The 22398-nt window shown below is 68.8% G+C and overlaps 1 protein-coding gene across 1 annotated transcript; it reads right to left on the bottom strand.

The window, feature by feature from the left end:
- Positions 1-4942: 4942 nt before the first annotated feature.
- On the bottom strand, positions 4943-22369 carry ERMARD (ER membrane associated RNA degradation). The gene is made up of 19 exons (XM_037518809.1): positions 22294-22369; positions 19777-19942; positions 18517-18656; positions 17676-17777; positions 17360-17449; positions 15863-15960; positions 15516-15652; positions 14692-14806; positions 14059-14161; positions 13391-13420; positions 11942-12010; positions 11005-11157; positions 10782-10802; positions 9436-9519; positions 8527-8603; positions 8094-8219; positions 7746-7964; positions 7218-7331; positions 4943-6238 (listed from the first exon to the last, which is right to left on the bottom strand). The coding sequence occupies exons 1-19, from the start codon at positions 22297-22299 to the stop codon at positions 6055-6057; spliced, it is 2034 nt and encodes a 677-aa protein (XP_037374706.1). The 5' UTR covers positions 22300-22369; the 3' UTR covers positions 4943-6054.
- Between the last annotated feature and the right edge of the window lie 29 nt (positions 22370-22398).

Here is a 22398-nt window from a genome sequence, read left to right as displayed (position 1 = left end):
CCCCTCATCCCATCCCCTGCCATGAGCTGGTGGTCCCCCAAGAGCGCCCCACAATCACACCGGCTGGAGTCTGATCGCTGCCACTGGGCCCCCGGTGGACTGGAACACCTGCCTGACGCTCACAGCGGACCCCACGCAGTCCGGGGCCCTGCCACGCAGGGGGTGAGGACCCAGCTGCAGGGAGCTCAGGCGCCGGCTCTGAGGACCCCAGAGGAGCCACCTCAGGCCACAGGGTTGCCTGGTGAGTGCAGCCCCAGCCCTTGGCCAGGCCTCCCCCCCGACTGCCTGCACCCCACTCGGCCTGCCCTCCCCAGCCTGCCCCCACCGCCTGCGCCCTACCTTCTCCCCCCACCTGCCCACTCTGGCCTGCCCCACCTTGGCCTGCCCCCTCCAGCCTGCCACCCCCCGGGCCTGCCCTCCCCCGGCCTGCACCAGGCCCTGTGCTGTGCCGGAGCCCAGTTCACTCTGGCTGGATCCCATCTGGCTCTGGAGGACGGCCTCAGGCCAATGGCCGCCATGCTGGCCCAGGACCCCAGCACCCCCTCTGCTGGACCGTGAGGACCCACCGTCCCCCACCAGGCACAGATGGGAAACTCACCCCCTGAATGCCCTTGGGGCTGCCCAGAAAGCCTGGTGACCCCGAGTTCCATGGGAAAGTCACTGCTGGCAGGAGAGTGGTCCAGGCCAGAGGGGACACCCCCACATGGGGCGAGATTGACATGGAAACAGCCCCCACCCCGGCCCTAGGCCCCCTGAGGAAACCAGAGCCCCTGCTGGGTCCTTCCACGGGCAGCGGAGACCAGCTCTGGTCCCGCCGAGGGGCCCCGTGGAGCTGGAGGAGCCCCAGGTGCCGCCCCCAGGGCGCCAGAGGCTCAGCCAGGATCCAGCGCTGGTCACTGGCCGCCCACGCCGCTGAGGGCTGAAGCCCTGGTCTTGGGGTGACCCCAATGGGGCCTGGGGGCAGGGACGGGGATGGGGCTGCACCCCGGGGCGGGCAGGCACAGCTGGAGCCTGAAGCCGAGGCCAGGTGCCCAGCGGCCATCTGGACACAGCAGGGGTCACAGGCGCCCCACCATTTGTCTCTGCCGTGGGCGCCCCAGCCCTTCACACCTCCTGACTGTCCAGGTGTCACTTCACACCCGAAGCAGCAAATGGGCCTCCGGGTCTCGTCACCTCCAGCCTGGGCTGGGGCGGGGGCGGGGCAGAGGCAGGAGCTCCCCATCACAGGGGCGAAGCTGACCCTCTTGGGAAAGGACCGAGAGTGGGGTTGGGGGGCCCCCAGCCCTGCATGAGGAGCAGCCTCGGGTCAGCCCTGGGAGCCGCCCGTCCTCCGCCTCCACCTGGAGCCACCCCGGGGCCTGCACTTGTCCGCAGCCCCTCAGATTCCTGCCCCTTCGCCACGGCAACCCGCGCTGTGCTCCGGGAGCACCTCAGGCAGCTCCCCCACCGCCGCCCCCCCCCCGGGAGCACCCCCACACCCGCCCCACCGGGAGCACCTCAGCCCGGCCGGCTCCAGGACCCGGTCTGGGCGGCCGAGCCCCAGTCTGCACCCGGCCGCCCTCTCCAGGGGCAGGGCCCTGGGGTGCGGGGGGCGGCCTGGTCCTGGGGCCCGGCCCCCCTCCCAGCCCCGCCCCGCCCCGCCGGCTCAGCCAGACCCCCGGCCGGGCGTCCAGCCTCATCCCGGACGGGCCGTCCTCCCCCCGGGGTGGCCCCCGCGGTCGGGCTGTTGTCGGGCGAGCCTGCGGCCCGGGGTCCTGTGCTGTGACCTCGGCCAGACGCCCCCAGGCCGCCCCGGGCGCCTCCCCCAACGCGGCCGGCCAGGCCTCCGTGTGGGCAGCGCCCGCCTCCCGCCAGCCCGGCCTCTGCGCTGCCCGCCGGGGCGTCCCTCTGCGGGGCGACCCGTCCCGGCTGGACCCGGGCTTGAGCCGCCTGCGCGCCCGCGGGGGGCCCCGGCTGGTTCCGCGGCTGCGCTGCCGGGCGCCCCCCACCCCCACCCCCCGCGGGCGCGGCGGCCCCCACGGCCCAGGCCCCGGGGAGAGGAGGAGGCCCGGGGCGCCTGGACCCGACGGCGGGGCCCGGGGAGCAGGCCCAGGCCGGGGGCTGCGCGGGGCGCCGCGGCGGGGGCGGGGCCGGGGCGGCCTCTGCGCCCCGAGTGCGGGCGGGACGCCCCCGCGCGGCCCAAGAGCGCCCCCGCGCGGCCGCCGCCAGCCCGAGGGGGGCCGCTCCCCGCCCGCTGCGCCCCCAGCCGGGGCGGCCGGTGCAGACCCGGGGGCGGGGGCCCCCGAGCGCGGGCTCGGCCCCCTCAGAGCTGCGCCTCCGTCTGTGCTTCTGCCCCCCCAGACCGCGGGACCCGCCGGGAGGACCCCGGGCACGTGGGCGCGGCCCTCGGGCTTCTGCGCGGCCAGGCCCGCGTGGCGGCTCCCCGGCCGCACCCCCCCCCCGCACCCCGGCTCCCGGCCAGCGGGGGCGTCGGCGGGCGCCGGGCCGGAGGGGCTCACCTCTCGGCTGGGCTCGGCGGCCTCCGCAGCCCGCGGCCAGGGCGGGGTCTCCCCGCCGCCCCCCAGGTCACCCCGCCCGGCCGGCGCCCCTGCAGCCCCGCGGGGTCAGCTCGCCCCGGAGGGCAGCGGCAGGGGCGAGCACGACACCCCGGCCGCTCCCGGCATCTTTACCTCACACCGACCCACGACGAGCAAACGCGCCCTCGCTGGGGCGCAGTGGGGTGTCAGGGGCGCCCGGACCCGGCCGAGGCTCCCGCGGGACGTGCAGGCCGGGCCTGTTCCCGGACACGCCCCGAGGGCCGAGCCCCAGGACCGCGGCAGGACGGCCCGTCCGAGGGGGTGTGCGTGTGCGCGTGCTGCGTGCCTGCACCTGTGTGCACACGCGTGTGTACACGCGCACACGACAGGGAGAGGGAATTGTGGCAAAACACCAGCAGGGACGAGCGGTGGGCAGACACTTCCGAAGCCCGTCCTTGCACCCCGGGGCTCTCCTCTGACTTGGGGGCAGCAGCACAGTCACCATGACAGTGACAGCCGGGACCCCGGGGTGAGGAGGCAGGGTCCCGGGGACGGCGCGGACGGCAGGAAGCCTGCCCTGGGCTGGAGGCCATGGCCACGGGTGGCAGCCCAGGCCCAGCACTAGCGTCCAGGCGGCCCTCGGGGTCCCTGGGGGGCTGTGGGGAGCAGCTGGCTCCCCACCCTGGCTGACCCAGCGGGAGACTGGGGAGGGTGGCGCCAGCCAAGGAGGATGGCTCTGCTCGGGGCGGTCACGGCAACCAGCTTCCTGTGCCCACGAGACCAAGGCTGGGCACCCGCCAAGCGCAGCTGGGCCTGGGGTGGGGGGCGGTAGGCCAGGCCCATCAAGAGCGGCTGCAGCACAGCGACCTTCGGGGAGCCCCAATCCGCGTCCCGCACTGGGGCCCCGGCCACCTCCAGACCAGAAGCTCCTTCACGGAGGAGGCTGGGCTGGCCCTCGGGGTGGAGGGCGATGGAGAGGGTGAGGTCGGCCTGAGGAGTCAGTGGGCTTGGGGCGCGGGGCCCTTGGGTTCCCGCTGGGAAAGGCCTCCCCAGAGCTCCCGTTTCAGCGGCTTCGGCGAGTCTCTCCACGAGGCGGAGACGTTGGTGACACTTCAGCGCAGGTTTACTCGGAAGAGGGACGGGAGAGTAAAGGACACCTGCACCGACGCCAGCGGGCGGGACGAGCTGCCCCGGAGGGACAGGTTGCCGGGAGGCCTTGAGGGGAGCGGCCTCCGCTGCGGGGGTCAGGGGGAGAAGCCCGGCAGGTGCAGGTCGCGGGCAGGCAGGAGGCGGCTGCCCTGCAGGAGCGGGCGGGTGACGAGCGGCACCTGCACGGGCACAGGCGGGCAGAGGGACGGCTGCCCCGGCCAGGGCGGAGACTGTCCTGAGAGCCCTCTGTTTGCGGGGTCACCCCGGTGAGCCTGGGTTAGCTGCTGACTTTGGACAACGCGGCAGACCCTGAAAGGGCCCGAGAGCCCACCGCGGGCTCCATCTCCGGGTCCTTCCCTTGGGTGCGCCCCCGGGTACCCGCTTGGGTGTTGAGCTTCGTGATCCCGGCATCTGCGCCTGAGGATCGGTGTCCACAGCTGTCAGTGGCCGCGGTGACCCCTCCAACCCCACCTCCTCGTGAGCCGGGTTTCTGGTCTTGTGGCACCTCCTTTCCAGTTTTTTCTATTCCTGTCTCCATCATTGCCCGCCTGACCATATCTGGCCCAAAATCTTTTGGGGAGTTGAAGGGGGAGGTCCGTTTTCTGTAGCTGCTTCTTGCTGGAGGGGGACGCGGAGCTGGCCCCACCTGAACGGTCCCTTCTGCCCCGAAGCCTCAGGCCATACGGCTTCCTGGGGCACTGAGGGGCTGTCACACCTGTGTGCCCCTGACTGTGGCTCCGGGTGTCGCTCCTACCAGAGGCCTCCCTGGGGCGCCGCTCCCAACACCCCAGCTGACCACGCGGCTACAGGACATGAGACCCCGGGGGCCTTGCCAAGATGGATGGTCCGAGGGGCAGGGGTCCCGCGGGAAGCTGGGGTGGCCGCAGGTGGCGTCCACTGCGGAGGCTGGACTCATGCTGAGCTCGACCCTCCACGCCGATACCCGTTGGCACCCGAAGCCCCCGGCCCTGGGCAGGCTCATGGCCACAGATGTGCTGGGTGCCCAGGTGCCCGCCCGGCAGGAGGGAACATCCCCCCACTGGCCCCGCAGGGACGTCCTGCAGGCGGCGCCCACCCTTGCATGAGGTCCCATGGTGGGGGCTCCAGGGCGCGAGAGTGGGAGGGCGCGGCTGCCTCCTGGGTGCAGACTGCAGCCTGCACCCGGCTGGCCTGACCCCACGAGGGCCCCCAACACCCTGCCTGGCCCCCACAGCTCAGGCGCACCCCTGCAGGCGCCCACTGCAGGCCAGGGAGCCCATGTCCGGCCCAGGGTCAGGCCGCCGCGGGCCCGGGAGGAACTGACGGGGCGGGGCAAAGTGGCCTCTGATCGGGCGGCCAGGAGGGGCGCTGCCCTGGCGTGGACCTTGTGGACCTGTGTCCCAGGCACCTCCGCCGTGAAGGCGGTGCTTCCCGACAGCCCAGTCCGCTGACTGCAGGCTGAGCCACTGGCGCCGGCGCCTCACAGGAGGCCAAAGGGGACTGTCCCTGCTGCCCTTGGGGTGGGGCTGCCGCCCGCAGGGGGCAGGTGGGCTGTGGACCAGGGGGCATCCGGGACCTCGTGCTGAGGTCTCCCATCTCCCGGGGAAGGCCACAGCAAGCGGGTCACCCGCCCGCAAGGCTGCAGAAGCGGGTCGGGCGGGTGGGGGACCGTGGCCCAGAGGTGGGCGAGGCAGCACGGAGGTGTGACCGCGGGCACCCACAGCAGGAGGCACGCCCAAGTATCCGGGGAGGCAGGGGCCCCTGTGCAGACCCCCCAGCGGACCCTGACTGTGGACGGGGGTCACGTGGCAAAGACGAAGGCGCCCCGGGGCAGAAGCACCAGTTCCGAGTCTTCCCAGCCAGCCAGGCTGGTCAGCAGAAGGTGCCGAGTTGGCAAAGAGGTGGACGGAATGTCTGTCGCCACACAGAGCTGCCCTCACGGAACGCACAGTCCCCAAACCAAGCCCGCGGCCCTGGTGTGGGCAGGGATGTGCACCGTTGGGCCCGGCCTGGCCACACGCGGTCCTCACACCCGCTCCCCTCACACGCCGCCGCCAGAACAGAAGCCAGGCCACCCGAGCCTGCCGGGAGCGGACGTCTGCGGAGGCCCGCCGGGGAGCACGGGCCTCATTCTCGCAGCAGGCTGCTGCTGGAGCGCAGCGGTCATTTCTGGGTCACACCGGGGCAAGAGAGTGTTCCCTGCCATGGACAACACGGACAACACGCTCTGGGGAAAGGAGACCCAAACGGCCAAGTCACCTGGTTCCCGGGACAACCCAGCCCCGGCAGGTCGGGTCCGGCTCGCACCCTGGTCAAGCAGAGCGGCGCCCCCCCGGCCTGTGGCACCCAGCTGCCTGCCACCAGGTCCCCCGCTGGGCTCCTGACAGAACCAAAGGGCCCCGAGGTGTTTTCATGAGGCCACGTCACTCGTGGGCCTACGGGCTAAATGCATCAGCATCTGCTGCTTCTCACTGAAAGCCCAGATCTTCGACAGGGCCGCGCGGGTGAGGGGGACAGTTTCGTCCCACTTGTTCTTCTCGGGGCTGGTGTAGGTCAGCAGGTTCTCGGTGCACTGCAGGACCGACCTCCAGAGCCTGTCGGAAGAGAAAAGGGAATTTATTGGCTTCATTAGAAACGCAGCCACACGCTGAATGTGCGCTCAGCAGCGCGCCAGCTCCGCCTCAGGCGACCAGGACCGCGACACCCGAGGCAGGACGGCGCACAGGCCGCGGGAGTCGCTGGCCCAGGGTCACGGCCCAGGACCGTGGGGCTCCCCGGCCCGGCGCCCTGTCACTCGCGGCTGCGACGTTCTGACGGAGGGGCCAGATTTCAGAGGAAGGCGTCGCGCCTGGTCCTGGGGGGCACCCCGTCTGCTCTCGCCTCTGCCCTCGGCAGCCCGGCTCCGACGGGGCCCGCTGCCACGGCCGTCGTTCTGTGGGACAGCGCCAGGCCGGGCCGGGCCCCAGAACGAGGGGAGCGGCCACGGCACCTTGGCACCTCTCCCCAAGCCTCCTGAGGGGTCTCTTCTCCACCTGTAATTTTGAAAACTTACCAACTTACAAGTTAAAAGAACGACCCCTGAGGGGCCCAGATCTTCCAGGGGCGGCTCTTGGTCTGGGGCGTGGCCCCCAGAGGGCACCATTCCTGTCACAGCTGCAGGCCCCAGCCCCAGCCCCAGCCGCCCCGCAGGCCGCCCCCACGCGCTGGGCTGGAGCCTGCCTGGTCGCACGCCCTCGCCGGGCTGTGTCTCCAGCGCTCGGGCTCGCGACAGGGACCCTGCAGCCTGCACCGGCCGTCCCGCTGAGGGCCCCTGGCGCGACTTGGCCCCGCGCCCGCCCCGCCCTCTCCCTCACGTGGGCCGTGCGCGCCCCAGCCGGAGCACAGGCCCAGCACACAGGCCGGGTTCTGAGCCCAGCTGCGGCCCGACGGGGCCACATGCCCAGTGCTGGCCCCGCGAGGGCTGCGCCGTGCTCAGGGAAGGAGCGACTCGCTGGGCTTGTCACCGAGTGAAGCCGCTCCCGGGGGCAAGACCCTCACGAAACACCAGCGGGGGCCGCATGGCCCGACACTCACCTCAGGTACTGCTGGTACTCGCCGCGGCTCTTCCCCGAGACCGAGTGGACACTCACTGCCTCCAGGGCCACCAGCACCAGCAGCAGGGAGAGCGCAGGACTCAGGAGCTGCAGGCTGTGGGGGCGGGGGGGCGCTCGGCACTCGGGCTGGCGCCCCACAGCCTCCTGCCATCCTACCCCCAAGCCTCTCCTGGGAGGCTGTGCCCAGAGAGGGCGCCGGCCCCGTCTTGGAGACCCCAGGAGCCCCTCAGAGCTCTGCGGCAGAGGAAGTGGGAGCTGCACCCCAAAGCCGGGACGAGTCCCTGCTCACTTCGGGACACGCCGAGTCAGCCGCTGTCACCCCAAAGGGCAAAGGCTCTGGCAGAGGTGGAGCCCGGCCTGTCCAACCTCTCGGGGCTCTGGCGTGCTGGGCACCCCAAGCCTGCCCCTCCAAACCCCCAACCCACCCTCCCCCTGTGTCCACTGGGACACCCTAAGTCCCCCCGCCCTCCCCCTGCGCCCAACAGGCACCCCCTACCCCTGCACCCACCTCCGAGTCATGCGCAGGCAGTTGAGCCTCTGCCGGGAGCGCAGGGCCCGTTGCGCCCACTGCTGCAGCCGCTGCTCCGCGGAGGCCGCCACCTGCTGGGCCAGGTGCGCCAGGTGGGCCAGGACGCGGCGGAGCAGGGCCAGCACCTCCAGCACCGGCCGGGGGCAGAAGAGGGTGGGCACGGGCGTGCCGCAGAGCGCCTCGAGCACCGGAGCCCACCTGGGAGAGACGCGGCCTGAGTGCCTCCATGCGGCCTGGACAGCGGCCCGGCTGCGTGGGGGGCCCCGGGAAGGGGCTCTGCTGCCCGGGTGAGACCGCGTGTGCCCAGCCGGGGCGCCCAGAACTCACCCCCCGGCGGGGACAGCGCCTACGTCCGGGCTGAACACCCAGCGCACCCCGGGCCAGGGTGGGAGCGCAGCCCGGACTTTCAGGATCAAGGAGCAGCAGGCGTCGGCCTCGGGGCTGCCTTCCAGCCTAGGGAGAGCAAGCAGGGCTCGTGGCGGGCGGCCAGCAGACGCCAGGGCCCCGCCCCTCCCCGGCTGCACCCCGGTTCTCGCAGCCACTCAGTGTCTCCAAGAGGCACTTCCCTCCCCCCTTGTCCCTGCTGCTCAGCCACCCAAGTGGCCAGGACACAAGCCTCCCCCACAGACCCCCCCATGCCCCATGGCCGTCCCCCATGTCCAGGGCAGGCCCCCCACGCCCCACCCGAGGCAGCCCCCGCAGGCCCACGACCGGCTTGGCCAGCACCAGGCCGGCCTGCCGCCGGGCAGGCAGGGCTCACCTGGCTGCTTCCCGCGCCAGGTCTGGGGGCAGCGACAGCAGGCGCCAGGCCCCCAGGCTCCGCTCGCAGCTCAGCACCTGCGGAGACGCTGCGCCATCAGCCCTGGACGAGCTAAGCGCTGCGGCGGCCGCAGCCACCTCTGCAAGACACACCTCTGCGGTCGTCACAGACCCCTCGGCGGCCAGCGCGAGAGGACGAGACCCGGGCCACCGCGGTGGCCCCTCGGCAGGCAGGGCCGTGTTGGGGGGCCGAGGGCTCCCTGGGGTGGGGGGACGCAGGAGGCCCATGCGCTGACGCTCTCCCTGCCCGCTTCTTCCTTGGCTGTTTTCGAGGAAGATCCGCCCGATTCGGTCTCCCGTGCCCAGCTTCCTCCCGCGGCTTCCGCGACTCCATGGCTCCTGCAGGGCAGGCTCCCGGACGGAGCTCTGCCTCGGCCGCTGCCAGGACCGCCACACCCCAGAAACAGCCGTGTCCCCCCAACACCTGCAGGTCCTGCCACCGCGGCCCCCGCCACGTCCGCGCCAGCGGGAGGGCCGGCGGGACAGCTCCCCGCTGTGGCCACTCTCCCCACGGGCCAGCAGCGCCCGGCGCCCGGCAGCCCTCACCCTCCGCCCGCCGGGCCGGAAGGCCGGACGCGAGAAGACGGTGCGGAACAAAGGCAGGTCCTTGCGTGAAACCCTCTGCCCAACACCCGCGGGGGCAGGAGACGCCCAACGGCCGGGGACCTGCGGCGGGGGCGATGGGAGGGCCGGACACGCCAGGACCCCTCGGGAGCCCCACCCCGTCCCGCCCGCTGCTGTCCCGGCCAGCTCCAGACAGCCGGGCCGCGCTCCCAGAGGCCAGATCTGCGCCCCCCGCGTCCCTGCAGAGGAAGCGGGGCGTCCGCCCCGGTGCCGCCCCCAAGTGTACCTGTTTTTTGAGCTGGGGGACGGGGTGGAAGCGAGCTCGGTAGCCCTCGGCGAGACCGACCAGCGCCCGCACTGCCGCGCTCTCCTGGGTCAGAGAACAGGCGCCGGTCACCGCCCGTGGCTCCCCAGGCAGCCCGGCGCCCCGCGATGGCCGCGCAGTGGCAGGATGGCCTCACACGAAGGCGACACGCGAGGACTGACCACGGGGGTCAGCCCCACGGCCACGGGTGGCCGCACCAGGGAGGAAGAGGACGCGTCCCCGCGGGGTGAGCGCCAGGGCTCAGACACGACCGTCCCCGCCACGGAGCCGACTGCGCCTGTGGCCCGCACCCCGGCGAGGAGCGGCGGCCGCGCAGAGGCCGCAGGGAAGCCCGTGGAGCCGAGGGCCGCCGCCCGGACACGCGCCCAGGGAGACACACACACGGCCGAACGACCCGGGATTCTCAACGGCACAGAACAAAACCCAAGACAGCGGAGCCGCGGCGCCCCCCCCAGGCCGGCGTGGAGGCCGCGGCTGGCTGCAGGGTGGGGGGCGGGGGGACGGGCCGAGCAGCTGCGGGAGCGGGACAGACGGGACGGAGGGCCGGGGGCGTGAGAGGCCGGGGAGGCAGAGGAGGGGGATGCTGGGCGGGGACAGGCACCCCTGGGGTCCTGGGGTTTGGTGCTTGTCTGGGATCTGCGCCTTGTTCCTCCCCACCCCTCGGCCGCCTGCGGCGACAGCGCTGGGGAGCCGGCGGGGGGCGCGGGCCTCGCACGAGAGGAGCCAGGCGGGGAGCGCGCGTCCTGCCCTAGAGACGGGCCCTCCGGGAGGTCTGTAGGGCGAGCTGGGCCCGGCTCGGCCCTGGGGCATAGAGCCCGGCCAGACCAAGAGCTGCTCGTGGGAGGGCAAAGCGCGTGGTGAGGACGGCCGAGGCGCGGCCACGGGGACGGGCTCGAGAGGCTGGAGAGGAAGGCTGGGCGCGGGCGGGACCCGGGACCCAGCGGGCAGGCCCGTCCACACCGTCCCCAGAGCCCGTGCTCCAAGGCCAGGGACGGGCAGGACGAGCCCTTGCTCGGTGCCGCCTGGGGACACGCCGACGCCCCCCGACACCGGCGCCCGAGCGCAAGGCCACGGCCCTCGGGAAATGGCCACATCCGAGAAAACCAGAGCCCGAGGGAGGCCGGTCCTGAAGAGGCCCTCACCCCTCTCGGCGTGGGGCAGGGGGCTGCCGGGGCGCCTGAGAACGCCCCTCCCATGTGGGCTCTTCCCCCAATCTCACCTCAGCCGCCCAGGCGCTCTGGCCGAGGGTCAGCACGACTCCTCCAGCCTGGACGGCGCAGAAGACCGAGTCAGCAGCTTTAGCAAACGTCCACCACCGCCAGGAGGCACTTGCCCGACCCGGCCAGCCCCGCTCACCCGGGGGAAGGGGGGGTGTCGTGCGGCCACCGGCGCCCACCCAGGGGCCCGGCCCGGCCAGGCCGCAGGCCCAGCTCACACCCGCAGCGCCAGAGGCCGGCTCGGGCGTCCACTCCAGGCGGGACCCGTCCGCACCCGTGCTCCCGGCCTCACCTGGGCAGCAGCAGCCTCGGCCCCGCCCGCGAGGCGCAGCAGCAGCGCCAGGGCAAAGGCCAGCAGCAGCTCGGCGGCAGCGACCGGGAACTCGCGGACGCAGACCTCCCCGTGGCTCAGGCGGTCCCGGAGGCGCGGGCCCTCACGGTGGCTCAGGAAGTCCCACAGGAACTCCTGCGGAGGAGGGGGTCTGCGGGGCCAGCAGCCACGCCCCTCACCTCCCCGCAGGCCGTCCTGGGGTGTCCCTCCCGTCCCTCGCCCCCCGACCCACCACAGGCCATCATGGGGCGTCCCTCCTGTGCCCTGTCCCCCGCGGGCCATCGTGGGGCGTCCTTCCCACCCCTTGCCCCCCCCAGCTATCCTGGGGCGTCCCTCCCGTCCCCTGCACCCCCTGCCCCTCCACAGGCCATCCTGGGGTGCCCTTCCTGCACACCCCCTCCACCCCCCATAGGCCGTCCTGGGGCAGCCCTCCAAGCCCCTGCCCATCCCTCCCACCCCCACCCCCACCCCAGAGAGGCTCTGGGCACAGAAGCCCCAGCCAGCCGGCCCGCAGGTGCACGGATGCGGACCTGGGGTTCCGAGCGCAAAGAGTCAGGCACCCGAGGGCAAGAGACACCCAGAGAGCCAGGGTGAACAGGGTGATTGGGGACCCCAGGGCGGGGCTCCCAATGCAGATGCCCAGCGAGCGGGTGAGGGGAGCCCCGTCTGCAGCCACCAGAAGATCCTCACGGACGCCCAGGCAACGCCGAGGCACGCGCTGGGATGCGTCATCCCTTGCTCCCCGCAGCTGCGCCCCCGCACCCCGAGACTGCCCCCGCAGGGCCCGCCAAGCCCCAGGCCTCGGCCGCACAAGGGCAGCGCTGACAGCTATGGGGGGCCTCCACACAGGGAAAGGGGCTCACTGTGGAGGAGCCCGGCTGCACCCCAGGCACACACCGTCCAGGGAGCAGGGACGTACCATGGCGGCCTCCCCCAGCACGGCGGGCAGCCGGTTGACCTGGCCATCGCCCAGGCGCTCTGCCAGCATCTGCAACACCGGGACAGAGGCTGTGACAGGCACACCCCCCACACACACCCCCCCATACCTCCCCACACACCCCACCCCGCACACCCCCCCACACCCACCCCACAGCCCACCTCCCCCAACATCATACACACATACACTACACCCCCCACCCCACACTATACGCACACCACCCCACACACCCACACGCCCCACACCCACACCCCCGAATACACACCCCAACACACACACACACACCATACCACACACACACCTCACACACACCCCCATACCACCCCCCGAACACATACCACGCACCCCAATACCCCACACCCCCACACCACACGCATACCATACCACACACATACACCCCACACCCCCCACACAACCCCCCTGAACACACACCACATACTACACACACCCCACACCACACCATACCCCTCCACCCCACACACACCACACCCCACCCCCACATCCCCCCCACACCACGTGCACATGGAGTTTACATTAGTGGGGGACACAGAGGCCCTCAGAGTGGGATTCCCTTCAACATGGTTTCATCATGACGTCCTGAGGGTGAACTGGGAGCACCTGGGGTGCAGCTGGCACCTCCCCGCCGTCTGGCGGGTCTGTTCGGAGGTCAGGTCTGCCCCACCCCGGTGGAAGTGAGAGGGTGAGCATGTGGGTATGGGGGATGGAAGCACGTCCTGTCAGGAGGGCCCTGCCTTGACCCTGAGCCGCAGGGCTGGCTCCAGACGCCAGCGACCCCGAGCCCAAGCAGTGGCTGGAGAGGGGCGGGAGTGGACAGCTGTCGGGGCACAAACTGGCTCCGGGGTCATCCTGCTTGGCACCAGCTTCCGAGGGCCAGTGGCTGAGGTGCTGCCTGCAGTGCCGGGGCCGCACTGTGGGGCCCACACACCGGACACATGAGGCAGCCTCAACCTGCACCTGACCAGGACCCAGCCTGAGGCCTCCTGACTGCGTCTGAACACGTGCCTGTGTGTGCCTGTGTGCATGGGCCTGTGTGCCAGCGTGTGTGCACATGTGTGTAATTACACATCAGAATTGCTTCGTAAGTCACATCTTCACTCACGAGAGCTTGGGGACCCCCCTGCAAGGCGGCCCTGGCCGACTCCTGTCTCCAGGCCTGGGGGTGCCCTGGGCTCACACGGTGTCCGCGTCGACCACACTTACTCCCCAGGCTCCTACTTCGGCTTGGCTCTCCCTCGGCTGAGGGGCTGGGCCAGGGCTAGGGGCCTCGCATGGAGCCCGGGACCTGCGTCCCACCCACCGTGGCCTTGTCGGCCTGGAAGCCGAGGCGTGCGGCTGATCGCCGCTTTCCTGCTTTGGTTTGCACTTTAGAAGACTCGTTTCCTGTTTCAAGGTTGCTCCGAGCTTCCTTACCTCGTCAAAGGTGGTGTAAAGAGCTGTTGACTTCAGGAGCGGGAAGGAAAGAAAGAAAAAAAAATCAGAGCCGACTACCCGTGGGTGACGTCATGTAAAGCAGGAAGAGCTCCGGCCCACGGCCGCACGTCTGGACCTTTCTTTGGAGACAAATCCTCACCTGGAACACTCTGGAAAGCAGCTGACGACGACATGGTCACGTGACGCAGGCCAAGCCTCCAGGGCATGGCCGAAGGGCCTGCCGCCCGCGCCCCCGGCCTGTGTCACCAGCCCCCCGCCCTGCGGTTGTCCCAAGCTCTGTGCCGGGCCTCGCTCGCCGGCCAGGTCCACACTGCTGCCCAGGACCCCGCGTGCCACTGGGCCTGACACCTGCCCAGCCCAGCAAGACATGCATGCCGGCTCCACCGCGGCTCACAGGACCGCCCTGGCGGCGCCATCCGCCCTTCGTCCACCCGCTCCCTAGACCCGGCAGCCGCTGCCCCGCTCCGCACCACCCTGCAGCCTGGGGCGCCAAGCGCTCAGCTGAGGGCTGGGGGCTGCTGAGAGACCAGCTGACGCTGCGACCGTCCGCGCCACAGCCTCAGGCGCTCCTAGGGGAGCTCTGAGCCCAGGCACGGAGCCCCATGGGCCATGCCCCGGCACGACGAGCCCCCAGCAGGGCCTGGTACCTCGGCGGTCAGGAGCCTCTGGGGACAGCCATTAACTGCGGCAAAGATGCTCCGAAGCGTGGTCTCCAGCTGGGTCAGCAGCAGGATGGCACAGTCCGCGAACCTGCCGGACGCCGTCTTCAGGGGGAGCCCGGCACGCTCGCCGCGAGGCCAGGCAAAGGGTGCCGGGGCGAGGGGGGGAGCGCTGGGGATGCGACAGAGACGCCCAGCTGGGGTCTCTGTCGTGTCCCCGGTCAAGTCTCCCAGGAGCGGGCTGCAACCATTTCCTGGGGCCCTTTCCTCACGTCTAGCAGGTGCTCAGCACCAGGGGCTGCGGGGGGCCGTGACTGGAGGGACTGGGGCACCTGCGCCCGCTCCTCGGGAGCAAAGCCACACTCTCTGCTGGGCTCCGGCCCGCCACAGAGGACACGCCGCACCCCCACTGGGAACTGGAGGAACAGCCAGAGGTCAAGTCTAAAGTCAGCTGCCAACATGCCAGCAGCAGGACGAGCCCCTGAGCCGCAGCCCAGCATCTGTCCTCCAGCTATACCGGACGCCTGACGCCCAGCCCCTCGCCTCCGCGCCCATGCACCCCCACAGCAGCACGGGAGGGGGCCCGGGCAGGGCTGCCTCGGCCGCCAGCGCCTCACGCACCTGTGCGACGTGAACTTGGCGAGCGCCTCCTCCCAGTACGGCAGCATGGTCTCCGGCACGAAGGCCGACCTCCTGGCTGCGGCCTCCAGAGCGGACAGCGCCTCGGCTGTGACACCTGCGAGACGCACGCGCCTGAGAGCGGATCTCAGCAGCCAGCGGGGAGGCGGCGCGAGCACCCGGCGGCCTCGGCCTGCAGGCGCGTGACAGCTGGGCCAGCCCCGGGGGGCGAGCAGGACACAGGACAGAGAGCAGGACACAGGCCAGGCCTTGGGGGTGAGGAGGACACTGGGCCGGGCCCCGGGGGGTGAGGAGAAAGCCAGGCCGGGCCCCGGGGGTGCAGGCAGGACGGGGAAGAGATGAGGTCGAAGCCCCGTCCTCCTGGGACGCGCCCGCCAGCCCATGAGGAGGGGGCGCAGCGCCGAGCACCCAGTACACTGGCCGCGAAGAGTCAAGCACACTCAGAAGTCAGGGTGCGCCCTCGGCAGGCACGGACTGGAGGTGGCCGTCACGTGAAAATGGGCCACTCTGCCCGGTGGTGTGGCCAGCGGGGCAGCGTGCGGAAATGCCTCCATTTTGCTGTGCGCTTGAGGCTGCTCTGAAGAGGCAAAGCCCCAGCCCTGTGTGTGTATCACCGGCCGTCGCCACTTTCCACGGGGGCTGTGGCGTGGCAGCCACGCTCCGGCACAGGCCCTGGGGGACCTGCGGGGCAGGGTGGTCCTGGGGGTACTGTGGCCCTGGGGGGGTCACACTTGCAGAGTGCCGGCCGAGGCCTCATCGCCCCCGTGGCAGGCCAGGCCGTGCGAGCCCTGATGAGCTGTACTTGCCGGGGACGGCACTCAGGTCCTCCGCAAGGGTCAGCGTCCTGGGTGGCCGGGGCGCCAGGGTCCGGCGGCTCTGCTGGAGGAAGCGCCGCAGCAGCTGGCCCAGCCCCGCCATCAGCAGCAGCACCGTGGAGCAGTACCTGGGGGGTGGGTGGGCGGGGGACGGCTCGCGGCTCACTCCTGCCCTCGCTTGCCCAGCCCCTGCGCGGGAGGGAAGCCGGCCGGGGTCCCTGTGCCATTTCACCCAGCCGCCCCTGGGGAGTGGCCGCCTCCCAGTCACCCCGCGGTCAACATCCAGAGAACCCCGTCTCCCCAGAGCATCCCACCCCGCGTGGGGGGCAGGGCCTTACTTGGCAGGGACCTCTCCCGGGGCCGCGAAGCCATGCCACAGGACGTTGCGCAGGTTGAGGCCGCGGGGCGAGCCCAGGAGGACGCGCAGCACATTCATCTGCGGGGGACACGCGTGACTACCGGCCGCCAGCAGCTGCTCACCGGGGGTGGACGTGGCGCCAGGAGCTGCGGCGGCCGGGCGGGGGCCATGGACGTGCTGGGTCCAGACGACACATCATGGGGCCGAGCGGCGCGAGCCGGCACGGGGACCCAGGCGGGATGGGCCGGGGTGGGCCGGGTGCTGGAGAGCACGGGTGGGGGGAGGGGCTGTGGGCTGCGGGGGCTGCGCCGCAGGCCCCCCACCGCGGGACTCGACACTGGCCTACGGCTGGTGACACGCGGTGTCACTAATCTGATACTACTCTTCGGTGCGCTGCGCGTGCCATCTGCATAAGCTCCTGGGGGACCAGCGGCGGCGGCGGGAGCCCGTGCCACTACCGGGAGGGGGGCCACCGCAACGCACCCGGAGCTTGTGCCGGCGGTCAGCGCACCCCAAGGGGGAGACGGGCTTTCAGCCCACCAGGACGCGCCAGCGGAGACACGCTGACGCACCCACACGCTCGTGCCATGCACTCATGGCCTGAGGCTCGCCGGCAGCCTGGTGCCAGCACCGCACCCGCCAGGGCGGCCCCTTCCGCAACCTCGCGTGGCGCCAAGGTCACCTCCAGGCTCCACTGCACCCCCTGCAGGGCTGCATGCTTCCATGGACATCTTTTCACCCTAAGTCTGAACAGCTGCAAAGAGCATAATTCCCAAACATTAAAAATATCTACATTTTTGAATGAACCATCGCTGTTTAAAGAGCTAGTGACATTCTAGAATCAGCGCTGTGATGCTGTGATGTAATTATCAGCACCTGAGGAGAGCAGCTGACTTCAAGTGGTAAATTACTCCACCCAGAGATGACACCAGCAAGCGCTGTCACACCAGAGGCCAGCCACCTCACCAGAGGTCACCTCACAGAGCCTATCACACCAGAGGCCTCCCCACCAGAAGTCACCTCACCAGAGATCATCTCACCAGAGGTCACCTCACCTGAGGCCACCTCACCTGAGGCCACCCCACCAGAGGCCACCTCACCTGAGGCCACCTCACCAGAGGCCACCCCACCAGAGGCCACCTCACCTGAGGCCACCTCACCAGAGGCCACCCCACCAGAGGCCACCTCACCAGAGGCCACCTCACCAGAGCCTATCACACCAGAGGTCACTGCACCAGAGGTCATTATACCACACTCCAGCTCAGGGGGGAGAGACGTGTATTTTGGCTGGAAAACGCTAACTCTGACGGTGCAGTGGGGACAGAGAACATGCTTGACGGTGGAGTGGGGACAGGGAACATGCTTGAGTCACTAATGTGACTAATTTTCTTCTAATGCAGCAGAAAGTCTCGAGGAGCAAAGCGCGGGAGCAGGAGGTCGGCACTGTGCCGAGGTGGGTTTCAGGCAAGCAGCTCACCACAGGCCGCCCGAAGACTTGCGCGAGCTCCGCCGACGCAAGCAGGTCCCGCAGCAGGAAGGGGCACTCGCGCCCGACGAGCAGGAAGACCTGGGGTGGAGACAAGGTCTGGGTCGCTGCGCGTTGTGGGCCCAGCCAAGCACCGGCGGGGACGCGTCCCGAGGCTCCGGCCTCTCCCTTCAGGAGGGATCAAAGGAGACACACGGCCAGCGCCGGCGCCAGGCCACGGCCTTTTGTGGGAAACAGGACCCGAACTCCAAACCCCGAGGGCGCTGGCCCGGTCTGAGCTCGGTGGGCCAGAGGGAGGGCCACTCACGTCGCCCAGGGCCCGCTCCAGGAGCGCCGTCAGCTTCATCAGGCCCAGGGAGATGGCGGCCGGCCGCGCGCAGCGCAGGGCACCCAGCACTTCAGGGAACAGCTGTTCAGAGAGAGACTCGGGTTCACAGGTGCCCTCAGCGGGAAGCGCTTCTCAATGCGCACCACCAGGGTCAAAATGCCCGCCGGAGACACGGCGGGCACGCGGGCGGCTGCCGGCTTCGGCAACATCCCCACGGGAACGCAGCATCGCCCGCGGCGTCTGCCTGTACTGAGGCCGGGACCCGGGGTAACTGCAAACTGGGGGACACCCGCCCCGATCCCGCGTGGACTCGGCCTACAGACGCGGCCCAGGCGGCTCCCCGCCCGGGAGGGTGTGCCCGGGGAGCGGCGCGCTTCTACTGGCCGGGGCTCCGAGGGCTGCGGCATCAGGCTCCGCGCAGGCCTGGCCGGCAGCGCCACCCAGCGCCCAGGAGCAGCACCCGGCTGGAGCGAAGGCACGAGCCAACCACAGCAAGAGCCGGTGTGCCCCATCCAGCACCCCCCCCCCTGCACCCCGGGCCCCGCTGGCCACGGATCCCTTCCCGCCCAACAGTCCGTCTCCTCTTCTATCCTGCGGCCACCGTCTCCCGCTGTCCCAGAGCCACACCCGTGTACTGGCCTCCCAGCGCCGAGCCCGCGGGGTGCCCGACATGGCCTGTGTCCAGAGACCCCGCTCCCCTCGGCCCCTCAGCCTTCTTCGCTTGGAGGACCCAGAGGACGGAGGGACTAGCAAAGCAGTACGAGCCTCCAAGTGGCACTGGCCAAGCCTTTCACTTGTAAAGTCTGTCCCAAGGCCACACCTCTGGGAAGCTTGTCCACTCGAGCCACGGTGCAAATCGGGCCTCAAACTGCTCCCAGGTCAGAGATAACACGTGTGAGTGGACAGCCTCGCACACGGGGCCCAGGAGCCTCACGCTGCCCGGGTAATCCAGATCCTCGCCTAGGGACAAGGAAACGCGCGTCAGTGGCAGGGCGAGGCCAGGCACCAAGGCCGCCGGGAGGGGCTCGTTGCACAGAGCCGCCCCGTCCAGGACTGCGCTGACAGGACGCTCGGGGCTGGCGCCCACACCACCCGCCTGTCAGGAGTCTGGAAACACAGAAAGGCCCAAACAGGAGAAAAATCCTTCACTGGATTTCTTCACCCGTCACCTGTACATGCTTATGCAAGACCCGGCTCACAGGATAAATCTCCTGGTCTGCGTGTCTGACTGAGCCTGAGACTTGAGTTCTCAGTGGTGTCGAATTCACAACGTGAATTTTTAAAACGCTCTGGATAAGTTTGGGACTGAACATTCATGGGGTTCCTCCTCAAGCAAGACAAAGAGTGAAGCGTCCTCGGCCGCCCAGCTCCTTCCTCCGCAGCAACGGTTCTTAATTCCTTGGGTCTATTTTTAAAAATTTGCACAAACGTAGGCAGGTACAAATGTACGTTCCCCTCACGTTTTCACTTTGTAAAATCACCCTCAGGTATTTCCCCATTAAAAAGACAAGTCTCCGCATGCTTTTTTTACTGCTTAATAGTAGTCCATGACATCCACGCCTCCATGATTTACTTAACCAATTCCCTGGGGCTTGACACTTGACTTGTTCTAGTGTTTTTTTTTTTTTTTTACCTGTTTGCTATTAAAAATTGCTGCAGAGTCCCTTGTACCCACTCTTCCGGCCTGCTCCGGGCTGGGGCGGGGAGCGCAGAGCACGCGCCCTGGTGGCCGCTCACAGGTCTCAGCCATCCGGCGCGAGGTGCGCAGGGCCGCCTGGGGCCGCTCGTGGGACAGGTCGCCGCTGTTGCGCCTCAGCTCGTGTGGCATCTGTGTCCAGCCCCACCCGCTGCGCTCCAAGCCCCAGCGGCCCCTGGCCCGCACCCCATGCCCGGCACAGGCCCCCCAGCCAGGTTCCCGGAACTCCCCTGGCTCTCGGTCCTCATGCCCTCTCTTCACAGAGCCCTCCTCCTTCTCACTCAACCTGTGTTAGAACAGCCTCAATGCAAAAGCAGCAAGGTCAGAGCGAGAACCGGGCGTCAGTGGGCCGAGCCGACACACGCGGACCTGAGCAGCACGGACCTGAGCCCGCATGGATGATGCAGGCCGTGAAGGCTGCCCAGCACACCTCCCCGTGCGGGCTCACGACAGTGCTGGTGTCGCAACGTTCGCGGGCTTCAAAGCCGACTCTGCAGATCAGCTCATGCACGGAGGGGGAGAGACACGTGGTGACGGGGTCGCCTGAGCCCTGCAGCAGGAAAGATCAGAGACGCTGCTCAGCGGCAAACGGGACTGTTTTGATGAACTTAAGTCAGGAGAAAGGTCTACTGCATCCAAGTACAGGACACAAGGCAGCGCTGCTGTTAACACATTTTCTGACATCAGGAGGCTGCCTGATTATAATAGCGGATGAAGTATGAATGAAAGATTAGCAATGTAAATATTTTCAATTCAATGTTTAAAGATGTAAAGTGATTTTACTGATCACCACACTAAAGATGCAAGTTCACAGAAGCTCAGCACACTCTGTGAGCACAGCGTTCCTCCCAGAGACCCTCACTCTCCCCAGTAACAAGTAAGCTGCTTTCAGCAGGGAGTGGGAGAGCAGAAAATCAAGCATAACCAACTAAAACAGAAGTAGAGAGCAAACCCCGACTCCCCGTGAAGCCAGCTTCATGGTCCAGTTCCTTCTGGAAGCGCCAGGCCCCTAAGGCCGGGGCACTCGGCCCTGGGGAAAACACGGGGCTCTTGATTTGCTGCATCAAAGTACGTGGCATCTGGGTTTGCACAGTGCATGACCCGAGCTCCTCAAGGCTCAGTAGTGTGGTGACCCTGTCTGCTCTCCCAGAAGCTTCCCCTCTGCCCTAGGTCCTGGTAGTCAAGCAGTCCCCTGTGGAGCCTAGCAGCTAAGGTCTGGGGATCACACCTGCTGCCTGCAGAGTCACTCCCCGGGCCTGCCAAACAGCGGGCAGCCCCTGCGCAGGGCTCCCCTGCACCAGGTACTCCTGCCCCGGGCTCCCCTGTGCCCCGCAGCTGACACAGCTGCGGTCCCTGTAAGACCCGTTTTCAGATGCCTGCTTCGGGGTTTTTGACTAGTTCACTCTTTATATTCACTTCTCTTAGCTCAAAAACAAATGGTCTCTCTCCCGACAGATACTGAAATACACGACCGCTTTCACATTAAAGGCGCTCCCGCCGTCCCCCGCGCGGCCCCGCAGGCCTGAGCAGGCCAGAGCAGGCCAGAGCAGGCAGGGGCCCTCCGCCGGGCCTGCTCCTAGCCAAGCCCAGGGTTGAAAGTGGCCCAATCACCGCTTGAGAAGCACCCCTCCAATCAGAAGGGCTCCGGAGGTGCTCGGTTTGCATAAAGCAGCCCCCAGAGGGCCCGAATAAGCAGTTCCAGCAGGGCAAGAGCTGCCCTTCTTGGGTGGGGGTGAAAGGGCAGAGAGACTGATGATATCACACCTGCTCCTGCACCGAAGCTGGCTGTGGATATGGCGACTGAAGCCCTAAGAAGGGGCTCTTCGTATGATGGATTCTTTATCAACACAGTCACCAGTGCCAGCCGAGATCGGATCGGATAGGATCCGGAGTGAAGAAACTGGGTCTTACATGTGTGCTCCCGCTACGACCCGTACACAAAATGAATGAAGTTGGCCGAGTCACTGGCTGCTGCCTGAGATTGCGCAACCCCAGTGCCCACAGCTCCCTTTGGGGAAAGACTCCAGTTCTAGAAGTAGGCTTCAAGGGTAACCTGAAGCACGCTCTCAGGCAAGCAAAGACCCCACTGGTAATTTCAAAATGAAATCCAACCTGAAATTAAGGAACATCAGGTGCTAGCTGCGATGCTTTGCCACTCGTGGTGGATAAACACACCCTCCAGCTGTACTGTAGTCCCTGCCCTCCCACCAGCAGCCAGACACCCCTCACCTGCGCGCCCACCCACGCCGCTCTTCTCCGAGCCGCCAGTCCCCGCGCTGGGGCAAATGACCTGTGCTTGGAGCTAAAGGGTTAAGCGTGAATCAGTCCTCGGACTCCTTCTACCTCTTGCCCTGAAAAGGTAAATTCTGAGCCTCTGTCTTAATAGATGGTGCAAAACAATACCCGCGCCCAGGGCTGCAGTAACAAGATGGTACTTGAGAAGCATCCAGCTCGCAGTGCTCAAGAAGCTAATCACCGGCTGTAATGTTTGATAATTGCCGCGGGAGGGAAATAAAATCTTTATTGCGAGGCAACCTGGTGGAATCGCGCGACGGTGGTGAAGACCATGATGGCTTCGTTTCACACTCTACGCATGGCCCGGGGCGGCTAGGGTATGGGGTGAGCTGGAACGGCAGGCGTTGGCGCCCACGCCGCCAGACCCCTTGCAGGGAGGGCTCGTCAGCCGGCGCGGCCGCGGCTCCAGTACCGAGGGGGCCGGACCCGCTCGCGAGCGTCACGTCTACACTGAACGAGAGGACGGAGGGACGCGGCCCCTGGGGAAGTCGGCGGGTCGGAGGCGGGCGGGCCTGTCGGTCGGCCAGCGCGAGGCAGGCGGCCCACCCGCCTCTGCGGCCGCCCCCGGAACCCGCCCGCCCTCCACGCCTGGCCCGGCCCGGCTACCTCCATGACGTCCGATCAGGCCGCCGGCGCCGGAAGATGACACTCCGCCCGCCCGGCCGAGGTCCCTGACGTCCGTTCGGGCCGCCGGCGCCGGAAGATGACACG

This window comes from Talpa occidentalis, unplaced genomic scaffold, assembly GCF_014898055.3.
Source record: "Talpa occidentalis isolate TD23 unplaced genomic scaffold, MPIMG_talOcc4v2.1 talOcc4.2, whole genome shotgun sequence".
Classification (NCBI taxonomy): Eukaryota; Metazoa; Chordata; class Mammalia; order Eulipotyphla; family Talpidae; genus Talpa; species Talpa occidentalis.
The sequence above is the reverse complement of the archived record's forward strand: the minus strand, read 5'-3'. Positions and strand labels throughout refer to the sequence as shown.

What these genes read in the sequence shown, in the direction of transcription:
- ERMARD (XM_037518809.1), bottom strand. An exon ending in TGGAGCGGGCCCTGGGCGAC is followed by an intron (nt 17,450 to 17,675) that starts GTGAGTGGCCCT and finishes TCTCCACCCCAG; the next exon opens with GTCTTCCTGCTCGTCGGGCG. An exon ending in CTGGCGCGGGAAGCAGCCAG is followed by an intron (nt 8,220 to 8,526) that starts GTGAGCCCTGCC and finishes TGCTCTCCCTAG; the next exon opens with GCTGGAAGGCAGCCCCGAGG.